The 13156-nt window shown below is 43.7% G+C and overlaps 1 protein-coding gene across 1 annotated transcript in view; it reads left to right on the plus strand.

Moving 5' to 3' along the window:
- The window catches only part of MARCHF11 (membrane associated ring-CH-type finger 11), a 106811-nt gene extending 94100 nt beyond the window's left edge, over positions 1 to 12711 (plus strand). The window contains exon 7 of the mRNA XM_077894290.1: positions 12050 to 12711. Coding sequence (XP_077750416.1) covers positions 12050 to 12372 — 323 coding nt within the window. The 3' untranslated portion in view covers positions 12373 to 12711. The remainder of the gene's footprint in view (positions 1 to 12049) is intronic.
- The last annotated feature ends 445 nt before the right edge of the window (positions 12712 to 13156 follow it).

Consider the following 13156-nt stretch of genomic DNA (forward strand, 5'->3'; position numbering starts at 1 on the left):
AAATGGAAGGTTCCAGGAGACAAACGTATGTGAGAGCAGGTGGGAGCCTGGTTAAGCGTCCTTGGGGGCAGCAGAATCTGTGGGGAGGGAGAAATCTTGAGCTAAATTTTGAAGAGCGTGAAAGGGGCCCAAGCCCATCAGCACACGAAATCGTGTATTTCTGAGGACTCACACGTAATTCGGCGTGACGAGAGCAAGAGATGCTTGCTGGGGAGCCACAGCGGGGATAGGGTCTGACCATGTAGAGGGGCCCTGTGGGCGGGGCACGGGTGGGGACCCCTGGAGGGCGGCCGCTGCGGGTGGCCGGTCAGCCTGGTACTGAAGAAAGAGCGTTGGCAGCGGGGGGCTTGAAGGAGCGGGGGCGCGGGCGCAGAGGGTGTGGGAGGCCGAGGGGTGGCCATCCGGGCAGCCCGGGCCCTGCCTTAGGGGGACCAGGCACCGCTGGGCCCAGGGCGGTGATCCCGGGTGGGCGGTGGGAGCCACGGAGGCAGAGTGGGAGTGGGGGGCACCGGACGGGATGCGGGAGGCCCACGGGCAGCTGGGGGGGGGGCGGTAGGTCTGTTGGAACATCTTCTTTGCCGAATGTCTGCGGGGCCCAGGGGTGCGTCCGGGGGGCTCTGTGCAGGGTCTGCAGCTCAGCACCGGCTCGGAGCTCGAGAGTCTGTCGGGTGGAGCGGGGTGTGCAGGGCTCTGCGACCGGGTGAGGCCACGGGGACCCGGCAGCCGGCGGAGGAGGGTGACGGGCAGGACACTGCGGGCCGGGCTGCGGGAAGGCGGGCTGGGGGCACCGGGGGGGACCGGGGGGGGCATCAGGGCGCCCAAGGCAGAAGCTGGCGCTGGGCGTGGAGCCAGGGCAGGTGCCTGTTCTAATGGTAGAGCCGCGCTTGGGGGGCCTGGGAAGACACCCTGGGAGAAGTGAGGGACCAGGCCCCGGACGGCAGCCGGGTGCCCGTGGGAGCAGAGCTGGGCTGCCGGCGAGGGGTGGCCCACGACCTCTGGGCTGGCGGCCAGGCCGGCAGCGGGTCCAGGCACCGCGGGGGAGCGAGGGGCCCTGACATGCACTGGGCTGCGGGGGGTCGGCCGAGCGCTGGCACAGCTGGCACCCAGGCTGGAGCGGGGGGTCCGGGGCCCACCTCCGCCTCCAGCGCCCCAAGAGCCACCGCAGGGTGGGGTGTGCGTCCTGGGCTCTGGGGAATGAAGGGGAGGTCCAGGAGCGCTGAGCCTGCGACAGTGGGTGAGGAGCCTGGACGGGGTGCTTGTCCCCAGGGCGGGAGCGCCGAGGGCCGGGGGCAGCGGAGGCCGGGGTGCACAGCAGGTTACGGGGGGGCCCATCCGCACCGGCCTGCAGCCGTGTGTGCCTCGCGGGAGTCGGGGACGGTCACCGGTGATGGCCGAGAGTGGCGGGGCGGGAAGGGGCATCTGTAGGGCTGCAGCGCCTACCATCTGTGTGACTTCACCCCTCCCTCCGTGCGCCACTACTGCTTCCTGGGAGACGGTGGTGGGAGCCTGAGGGCACGGGCCCCGCACACCGAGCAGCCCAGACAGGTCGGAGCGTGTCCCCGGCCACCTGGACAGTGGCTTCGTCCCGAGGCCACCGCGCCCACAATGGGAAGTTTCCTGGGGGCAGAGACCACAGTAGGTTGCGTGGCGGTGGGAACCCTGGCGCGAAGACGCAGCCCCTTAACCTAGAATCTGGGTGATTGTTCTTCCAAACCGGCTCCTGCCTCTTTGGGGCAATCTCCTGGCTTTGAACTATTTTGCGGCCAAGAACTTTATTTACTGAAGAGAATGTGAGCACGACCCCTCTGCTAGATGATGCTTCACTGTACAACACAGAGGCTTAGGGGTGTGGGGGGACCGGCAGGGAGCAGGACACGAACTCGGGGCACGAGGCAGCACAGATAGGAGCACAGAACTGAAGCCTGTACGTGTTTTCAGCTGCTTCCAAATACATAGAAATAAGGTTTTAAAGACCATACCTGCCTGCAGTGCTATCTCAGGTTATGTTTTCTAATCCAGGTATTATTCAAAGCAATTTTCTTCAAATTCCCCATTTAATCCTCCCAACACTCGACGAGGCGTAGGTACTGTTGCTCTTCTCATCTCAGAAACGAGAGCACCCAAGGCTCCAGTAAGTAGTCCCCCCCTCCAAGGTCACACAGATTGCAAGAGGGACCTGAGACTGGAATTCAGACCTTGTGGCTCCAGAGTCTGTGTCCGAATATTTATGTGATTCAGTTAATTCTATTTATTATTTAGCAAATGCCCCTCCTTATACGCTGAGCTCGAATGATTCATTTACAGGATGACGTTTGTTCATGAGGCAAAACCACGCTAGTTGTGGTCTCAAACACCTAGGGCGTAACGATGGAAATGAAGGTTTTTGAGGTATAGGGGAGCTGATTTTAGATCAGAAATGGAGGGAAAAAGCGTCCCCCCAAATCCAAAGCAATGTAGCCATTTTGTGAAGTCTTTGCTCACTTATCTAAGTCAACAGAGCCTGTAGAACATGCTGAAACATTAGTAGAGGACGGGCAACATCTAACACAGCGTCCCAAGACCAATCTCTTTCCAATGATGTGAGTGAAACAATTTTCTAATAAGAATTTGTATGTAAAGAATCACATCTAAACCTTGAATTTTGTTGCTGGATCACAGAATAGAAGATTAAGGAAACTGAAGGTCTGAGCATTTTAATATTCAGGTTAAAAAATTCCATTAGTATTTTCAATTAAAAAAAAAATCTTACCGATGTCGTGTGAATGAAATCAAAGAGTTAGAAATCTTATTTACGTTTAGGTGGTTGCTTTTGTGTGGAACTTCCACCCACCGCCTATAGGATTTAAGAGAAATGAGAAACAAAGCCAACAAAGACGCAGTAGCCTATTTACAGATGCAAAGATGAACGGGTTTTAATTAGATATTTCAGTTTACTTATTACTAACTTATTCAGTTTAGATCTTTTTTAGTATCATTCTCACTCTGAAAAAATAGAACGACCAATACACGTTTGCTTTACTCTAGAGATTAATAAAATGGTGTTCTGTGAGTTTGCCGTAGACTGTTCGTCCATTGGAAAAGGAGGAAAATTAGCTGTGCTTGTTTCTGCCCGCTGCTAGGAAGAGCCCACAGACACTTTCCTTCTAAGAACCGTGTCTGGTCTGGAGCGCCTGGGTGGCTCCATCCGCTCAGCATCTGACTCTCGATCTCAGCTTGGGTCTTGTTCTCAGCGATGTGAGTTTGGGCCCTGCATTGAGCTCCGTGCTGGGATGGAGCTTACTTAAGGGGGTGGGGGGGAACTGTTTTTAGTCCATATACCAACACATGGAAAACAAATAGAAATCTACCAAAGTAGATTCTCCATTCGGAAAACTTTAGCACAGAAAATGGACGTTGATAGGTTTTTTTTTTTTCACCCAATACTGTTACACTGGGGTTTTCGGAGTTACTTTTATAAATTGTGAGGGTCGCTGTAATCCTTCCCAACGCTGCAGCGTACCCTTCAAGATAAAGACCAGAGAAGAACGCGCCATCCCAGCCTCGGAAGGGACTGTGATTCTATCTGCTTCATAATATAACATCCCTTGGGGCAACGAGACACTAGGGTGGACTGGCTTTGGCCAAGGATGGCTCCTGAGGTCTGAGTTCTTGCAGAGGAAAACACACTGGACCAGGCATCAAAGGTCTGGCTCTGATCCTGGGCTCTAGCACTAGCGGTGAACCCTGGGGCGAGCCGTGTCACTTCTTTGGGCCTCAGAGTCCTCACCCCCAAAAGGAGTTAGATTAAATCACACCCAACAATTTTTAATTTTGAAATTAAGTGACTATGTCCACCGCCGATCACTGTTTATGATGTCACCCCTTTGCCAAAAGGTGTTTCATCAGTTCATGAATCGAAGGAGAGACTTCAAGTTATATTCGGCTGAAATTAAACTAGTTCTAATACACACTCCCAGTCATAGGAGGACTCCAGGATATCTTTGTCATCATCAAGGGCATTGGGCTTACTTATTCCTTTTATCGAAATAATCCTATCCATAGGTCACTCTTTTCACAGGCCCTTTGGGTAGAAGCTTAGATGATGCAACAGTTCTCTCTGGTGAATCCTCTTAAACCATTTAAAAAATTAATGCATCGCGTGTTTTATAACGTGTAACAAAGCTTGCAGCTTTCGAGGAAGGTTCCGCGGCTATGCCAAAGGTAGATTTGAGAGGCAGGGCTAGTAATTGAAAGATCAGGAGTCTCGTATCTACTAAGGAATAAAAGAAATCATTAAAATAATTGATTGATGGATTGGCTTCTTAGAACAGCAAGTAGTCAGATGAACGGGCAGCATCTCTTTGAGTCTTCCTGTTTTGCCAGGAAATGGCAGAAAAGACTCCATATCTGCCTCTTAGGCTTTAGGCCTGAGCGCAGTCATTCTGTGACTACCTAGGTTCATGATTGTTAGACACAGGCACATATTAGATGACCAGGCCGACGAGACCACGGAGGAGTCGGCTGCAGTTAACTGGGACCGAAAATAAGTCCTTGTAAAGAATTTGAGCTCTTCCGTCCCCTGCCAGGCCGTATGTGTGTCTGTGTGTGTACACATACGTATGCTCATATATGTATGAAACGTGGGCCCTGATTCCTAAACCCTTTGGAGTGCATGTCTCCATCTGGTATCTTAAGCTAGTTCTCTACCATTTTAAAGAACAATACTTGAGACCTTTGTGTTTGTGGCACCATCACAACTAGACTTAAGTTGACCCTTGTTATCCTTTAGATTCCAGGGATGACTACTCTCTTCTTTCTCATTCTCTCTCATTTAGTGAAGATTTGTTGAGCTTCTACTCTGAAGCGTCAAAGTAGGAGTAGGGCTCCTGTCCTCAGGGAGCACACAGCTGATTGAGGTCACGGGCATTTGCACAAATTATTCCACAACGGGTAACGAGTAGAACGATGTGGGTAATTCCTATGTGGTGGTAGAAGGCGGGAGGGAAGGACTAATTTTGAATGGGTCAGAGAAGAAATCACGAGAGAATGTGGGTCTTTCAAATTTTATAATAGTTCATTGTGAAAATGTAGGAGCGATCATTCCACAGAAGTCTCTGTCTTACGGTTGCTGAGAAGATAGAATTAGCAGAATTTTGTGCGAGAGGATAGAGGAGTCTAGGTGATTCCAAGGTTTTAGCTTAATTGACTTGGAAGATGGTCATTAACTGCAACAGGGATGGTAGGTCAAGAAGCAAATTCAACCTATGTCGGGACCTTTCAGAAAAGAGTATGCTTCCCTCCCTGCCAATTAGTAAGCTATCACGCTCCTTATTAAAATTTGGCTCTGCCGTCTTGTTCCATCGCCAGGCAGTGATGTCATCCACATTGAAGATCCAGCACCGATGTGCTCTTGGCATCCAGGCTGATGGCTGCAGACTTCCCTGAGCAGGCAGGAGGACAGAGAGAGTGGCAGGGTCACAGGACAGACACCGTGAATTTTCTCCTGTGTGCTCTCAGAGAAAGGATCACTTAGGGTCTTCACTATGATGATAATCTTTTGGCCGGAGGCACTGTTATGTCCTCTACCGTGGGGCTGGGAGGATCAGGTCATCAGTACTGGGAAATCACCCAGCCTCTAGCTGCAAGGGTTTTCATGCTGTGGGAAGTTTGTGAATAATTCTTATTACAGTTCTTGAACAGAAGATTTTATTACCAGTAGTTTGAGTGTTTGAGCCTCTGAACTTTTTGCCATCGTGATCAAACCTGCCATTCTCAAGTTGAATCTGTGAATTAATACATACATACATATGTATATATATATGTATATAATTTATATTCAACAATGAAAAAAAATCAACTCATCTTTTATAGATGAAAGTGCATTTTTATGTGGGATATTTGTTCTGATATGAACAGCACTGGAAATACATTTTCACAAAAATCCCCATATAATCAGGACATTGTAGTTCCCAAAGACCTGGCTTTTAAGATACCAATTTATGATGGCTTTGTTTTGTGAATCTAGTAACTTCAGCATATATATATATACGGGACGAAGAGCTAAAATTCTTTACAAGGGCTTATTTTCGGTCCCAGTTAACTGCAGCTGATTTCTCCATGGTCTTGTTGGCCTGGTCATTAAATATGTGCCTGTCTCTCTCTCTCTCTATATATATAGTCTTTCAATTTTCATCTCTGTAAGTTTTATATTTTTGAATTTTTGTTTTTTTCTTTAAGCTCCATACATGTTCAGTTCAACAAAAAGTATTCAGTAGACAAAGAAGGAATCACTCATGTTTATTTCTTCCGGATTCATATTAACAAGATTGAACAATGAGGGAGTGACTTTTAAACTGTTTACCTCTACCGTCACATCTAAGTTTCCGTAACTGTTGGGCATTTAAATTGGGGGTCGATCGGGAAAATACTCCAGGAAGATTAATATATTTTAAGACACTCTAGCAAAGATCATGCAACAAGGGGTCTCTTGGACCCCAGTCTTAATGATAAATGTTTCTTGAGCAGCCATTCTCTGGTCTTCAGCTAATAGAAATTAAGGAGCCAAAGTTGGGTCCACTTTATGAGATTGACTCTAAATTGTTCTTAAGTGGGATTAAATGGGACCCAAAGTGTCCAAAGTACAATGACTCCTCAGAATGACATTGGTTATGTTTTATAGAATATGTGTAGATTTCACTGAGCAAGGTGGGGAGAGAGGGAGAGAGACAGAAATCTTAGCAATGGATGATGGTGAAATTTAATCTAGAAATCTCGGACATCTTCACAGTCAAGAGCCATTTCAGGCCAGATATCTGCTGTGTGTTGCAAGTCCTTTAGCGCTCTCAAAGGTCGTTTTGATTGAACAACACACAGGGCTTTAGCCTTTATTCCTTTGTGGACCTTGCACTTCTTGGGAAAGCTCAGGGTGGGTGCAGCTCCCCAGATGAGGCTATCACCACTTGTAGTGTTGCCTTCAACAACTTTCTTCTTGCAGGTGGTGAGAAGGAGGGGCTGTTTCATTGGCCCTCTTACAGATGTAACAGTGGCCTTTCCTTGGTGTTTCTTCTACTTTATATAAAGACACTAATCCTATCATGAGAGTCTCCCCCTCATGACTTAAAATAGCCCGAATTATCCTCCCAAAGGTCCACCTCCAAATACCATCACATTAGGGATTAGGGCTTCAATGTATGAATTTTGGAGAGACAGTCAGTCCATGGCAAGGACTCTTTTAGTTGCTTTTAATTCTATGACTAAGAGAGACTGCCTTACATTGAAATCTATCAAGAATAGGACTGTAATACTCAAGGTTTATATGTAGACACATCTGAGCTCCAATCTCTTCTCTTATTCTCATATCTTCCTGATGTTGGACAGTTCTTGAATCCCTGAGTCGCAATTTCCTCAACCATGAAATTGTTCAGTCATGGTATCTATTTGTAGAGTTGCTGCCAAGATTAAATGGAAATCTTGCACATAAAGCACCTAGTGCGGTGCTTGGCACAAAATAGATCCTTGATAAAAATTTTAGTTTTGAAAACAACCAAACCTATTTGAACAAGAGCTGACACTGGTAATACAAATAATTAAGTGATTTGATCAGTAGTTCGGTTGTTAATATCAAAAATGTTTTAGTATTTGATTATACATTTTTCAAGCCTCTGTTAATTATAACACATCATTGGTTTGTGTTGAAATAAACACAAGTGGTGGTGGTGTGTGTGTGTGTGTGTGTGTGTGTGCGCACGCACTTGTGTGTGCATGTGAGCATATGTACCTGGATAGCCTCCCCCATCATTTCTTTGGGTAATTAATTCATTTTCTACTACAATATGAGAATTTCAACCGATACAACACTCACAGATTTGGGATATATTTTATCTATACATAAACACTGTGCTTTTATTCCAGTGAAACCAGAAACATTTAAACTTACTTTTTTTTAAGAAGATTATTCCCTAACAAAAATGTTCCTTTGACATCAATAAGGGGATGCTCCAATTAGATGCTACTGGAAGGAAAATGATAGAGAAAGAACCAAACACACACACACACACACACACACACACACACCTCTCAAAACTCCCAAGTTCCTATGAATCACACTTTGTTGACGTTCATGCTATTAATATAACAAGTATCCTAAAATATTTAATATTTACATTTTATAGACATTATCATTGCTTTTCCTTTTAGGTCTAGTGATTCAGATGCAAAAATAAATCTAAGCCTGTTCTTACGTGACCTGAGATGTCAAGGTGACAAATTCATTTTAAGACTTAACTTGAGGTATTACTCAGCAAAGCGACTGGAGAAAGGGAGTTTCTCAGTTGTGAAACAAGAGGAAACGAGCATCAGTAAGAAAGTATGGCAGTATGATTTTTAATAGTTGGATTTTCAGCATATGGGCTAAAGTTGAATGAATCCTTACTCTTGGATTTCAGCAATTGTAGTAGCCCTATGTTCTCATTACCTCAAGTAAAAACGGCATTTGCTGTAATTCTAGAAGATTTAAATAAGAAAGAGGAAAATGCACATTACAAAGGACAACCTTGGGAGTGGGGTGGCATTCCTCCTATTTCAGGAAAATTGAAGCTTCTAAAGGGCATGGAGTAATTCTGAGCGCTTATGAAAAATAAAACAAAATCTAAGCATCATTCATAACTTGAAATGCGATTAAGAAGCAGCAAATGGAGCTGGAAATTCAAGAGGACTATGTCTTCACGAAAACTTCAAGTAGCTCCCTCTCTAAATTCAGTTCAGAATGTACCATAAAGACCTGTGGGATTTATTTCTGCACACTGGGTAGATTTATGTATTTAGAAAAGGGCTACCAGAAATGTATTCCCAGAAAGTGGCTTTAAGCTCTAGTAAATGATCTGATTTCTGGCCTCTCAAAGGAAATCAATAAAAAAAGAATAGGATCCTGCAAAATGAGTGGTTTCCTGGGGTGAGGCCATCCCGCATCACTGCACTTCTCCAGAATGAACCTGTTGCAAGCTATAATGGTTATGTGATTAGTGTGAATGAATGTTTCTCACCACATAGATCCACTATTGACTTTTTAATTAATAATAATGTCTTGTGTTTATAGAGCTACCATCTTGAGGAATTTTGAGTGCTTTATAATTGATGAATTTCAATTTATCTTCATACTATCCTACTGAAAGTATAGATTAGGTACTCTGATTGTGTTTTAATGAGGAAAAATAGAGCCAGAAAAGTTAAATCATCTCCCACGGAGATTTCGGAATGCTAATAATAGAATCATCAATTAATATCTGCTAGTCTTTAGTTCTAATTCTGGATGTTTCCCAAAAATATCTATCAGTCGTGTCAGTTATTCCTTAGGAAAATGAATTGATCAAAACAATTATTTGCAATTGCTGTGATTAACAGAAGTTTACATTTCTTCTCATTATTTTGGTGGCATTCCATAATTATTATTTAGCAATTTTTGTTTATTAGACTGCATGCATGTTTTAGTGATCTATGTTCACATCCTTGGAATGTTCTTAAGTTATGTGTATCCGGAAGTTTATCTTTTGGTAAGAGATGATGTAAAACTTAAATTCTGGTATTTGGTAGTTGTGATTTTTTTAAAAACTGGGTATCTCCATCACCGACTTCTCATTGTTTTAGCTGACAAAAAAATTGAAGTAATCCCCCCAACAACACCATGTTCAAAACACTTATTGTACCTAAGGGAAAGTTACTATCATGCTTTCAATCCCCCATTCACCCAGCCTTAAAAATATAAGACTCTGATTCTTACTGCTTCTTGCATTACTGTTCTATCAATTTTTTAAAATCTGACAAGTGTGTTACTCTCTTCTTCTGCAGTCTCCTTACTATTTCTACTTTGCTCCCCACAAGCAATGTGCTAACCTCCCTATTTGTCTCCACAACTTTAGTCGTCTATGCCTCAATATATCTGAGATAAATTTTCCTGATAAATTCTCTATAATTTTTGAAAGTATGAATTATTCAGGCACAAGGAAGTAAGCAGAGTATGTTGAACAGCCACATCTCCACCACCCAGCATAACAAAATGTGACATTAGAGATAAAGTCGAAAGGCCTATTTGAAGCCTCTCCTGAACTTGTTTTTTTCTTTGCTCCCCACTATCGTGTCTTTCATGGTTATTATTTTTATGCATGTTTTTATATGCTTTACATACATATCTGAATATATAAAAATGTGTAGCATATTTTTTTACCCAAGTCATTTCTTTCTGACACTTGCACTTTTTTCTTCACATGACTTTGAGATTTCTGCTCTTGTAAAATTTCTCCATGTTAGTGTGAGTGACTTTGTTCTTTTCAGTTGTTTTGCTGTGTCCATTCATCCACACAATGCAATTTATTCCTTCTTCTCCGAATGCACTTGGGTATTGTTTGGGATTTTCCCCATCAAATATGAACAATTACATAATAAACATTTTTTAAAAGATTATATCTTTTAGAAAGAAAAAAAGAGAAAAGGAGGGTAGGGGCAGAGGGAGAGGGTGACAGAGAATCTCAAGCATCCCCCACCCCACCACTGAGCGTGGAGCCTCATGCAGAGCTCAATCTCATGACCCTGAGATCATGACCTGACCTGAAACAAGAGTTGGGCACCCAACGGACTGCACCACCCAAGAGCCCCTACATAATAAACATTTTTGTACATGATTCCTTGTTCACATTTGTGAGTTTCTCTAAGCCATTACTCAAGGTCTAAATAGTGGGAGGTAGGATCTGCTCACTTTCCATTTTATCATTCAACAGTGCTTGTGGCCAACTGACATACTGTACTTGCATGCCATATTCCATCTAAGAAAAGGCTCTTCATTGATCTATCAATTTTCTTTTTTTTTTTAAATAAGATTTTATTTATTCATGAGAGACACAGAGAGAGAGAGGCAGAGACACAGGCAGAGAGAGAAGCAGGCTCTATGCAGGGAGCCTGATGCAGGGCTCAATCCCAGGACCCTAGAATCATGACCTGAGCCAAAGGCAGACGCTCAACTGCTGAGCTACCCAGGTACCCCTGTCTACCAAATTTCAATGGAATTTCAGCTCCTGAAGGAGAAGAGCTCCTTCTCACATGTCAATCTGGAGGGACCTCCCCAAGGAATTTCTTCTTGTGAGGCGTCACCAATTCAAAAGCTGTTGGGCCACATGCTCAAATATGAATGTATGAAAAATGCATGGTGTGGTGAGATCTGGGTTGGATGGCAGAGATGGAGCCATGTGTCATCGTGCCGTATCGTACTTACAGGCTGCCAGCTAATGGTCCCAGGGGTTCTTGCGTTACCTTGCTTATTTTCCTGAGAGTCTGTCTCAGAAATGTGTAATCTTCCAATCTACTTTGCATCTTTGCTGATGCAAAGATCAAGGACTCTGGTGCCAGGCTACCTGGGTTGGAATCCCTCCTCCACTGTCACTAGGTGTCTGCTCCTGAGCTCATTTGTTGTTTGTAAATAGGAGAGACGTGCTCAAACTTATTTCGTAAGGCTGCGGTGAAAACTGAACGAGGTCATATACATGAAACTCTCAAGTAGGTGCTAAATACATTTTTGTTGAACTGTTGAAGAGATAAAAATAAGAAAAAGTTGTAGCATACCTCCTGTGTGTCAGACACTTTGAAGAACTGGGAAGATGGTAGTGACTTTAATATGTCTCTTTCCCAATTAACTACCAGTTGAGACTAAGCCGCCAACATATTGCTTGGCCCACAGTAAGCCCTCAATTAGATGGTGAATGAATCAATAAACCTAATGATTCTCTTAAGGCAATGTAAGTGCCCAATGTATGTCCTCCACCATGATGGAGCAAGTTAATTTGTCCTTGAGAATCTTGTTCTGTGCGTGTCAATGTATTCTCATTCTTTGGATGTTGATTATTCCTGTATAATCTGGAAAGTTAGCCATAATATTTGAGAAGTCAGGATACCATATTTTTTGATGATGATGAGTAACCGAGAATTGACTATTTCTTTAATCACTTACTTGTATACAAAATAATATTCTTAACTTTATTGATTATGATCAGCCCCCCCCCCCCCTTTTTTTCCCCTTGAATTTTAGGTCTCATTGTCCACGAAGGAGCTGCAGTTTACAGAGTATTTAAGCGCTGGCGAGCTGTTAACTTACACTGGGATGTATTAAATTATGATAAAGCCACAGACATCGAAGAAAGTAGCCGGGGAGAGTCTTCCACAAGCAGGACTTTATGGTTGCCATTGACGGCTCTACGGAACAGGAACTTGGTCCACCCAACCCAGTTGACCTCCCCGAGGTTTCAGTGTGGCTATGTGTTACTGCATCTGTTCAATCGGATGAGGCCCCGTGAAGATTTGTCAGAAGATAATAGCTCAGGGGAGGTTGTGATGAGAGTGACTTCTGTGTGACAAAAGTGTAAGGCGGCTTGGTGTAGACCACCCTGCACATGTTGGAATGTAATTGCAATGAATGGCGAAACCATAGCACTTCTAAAAACATACATCTATGAACTTTTTAAAATTTATGCTTTTTATATGAACATTTGAATTGCAAATACATTTTTCTGAAAAAAAAAAAAAAAAGTTCTCCGGTTCTTTGTTTTCTGATTTATCACATCTTTTATAAGTTGGTACTTGAAATCATTTTACATATAATTTAACTCTCTACTTGGTTAAAAGAATGATGAAAGTTATCCTTAAGGCTGAAACTATTTTTTCTTGCTTGTTTTAAATATATTTTTATCAAACTTTTTGCTCCATGTGTAGTTTTTTAGGCATGCTACGACTGGGAAAGAGTATAGAACTCTGTGGGCAGATGCCAAAGTGCCAATTGGTGACACGATGTTGCGTATTGGTCCTCCATGTGCCTCATGCTTATTGGCAAATGTGAGCAGGACTTTTTTGCTGAGATGAAATAATCTGTCACCAGGAATGCAAGCTCAAGGAATGTTGGCTTGTTTTCTAGCTTCTGAAAAAGTACAGAGAGCTTATAAAAACTTAAAGATGAGTGGGAAAAAATAGTTTTACTCCAGTATGTATGACATACTTGTATTACATACAAGTAGATGGGACATTCTGCATATTTCTAACTCTAAAACCCCCCCAAAACGTTGCATCATTGCTCACGTATGATAATAATACTGCCCCACATTTGCATAACCCTCTTACAGACCTATCGCAGTCATTTGGGTTA

This window comes from Canis aureus, chromosome 4 (assembly GCF_053574225.1).
Source record: "Canis aureus isolate CA01 chromosome 4, VMU_Caureus_v.1.0, whole genome shotgun sequence".
NCBI classification, from domain to species: domain Eukaryota; kingdom Metazoa; phylum Chordata; class Mammalia; order Carnivora; family Canidae; genus Canis; species Canis aureus.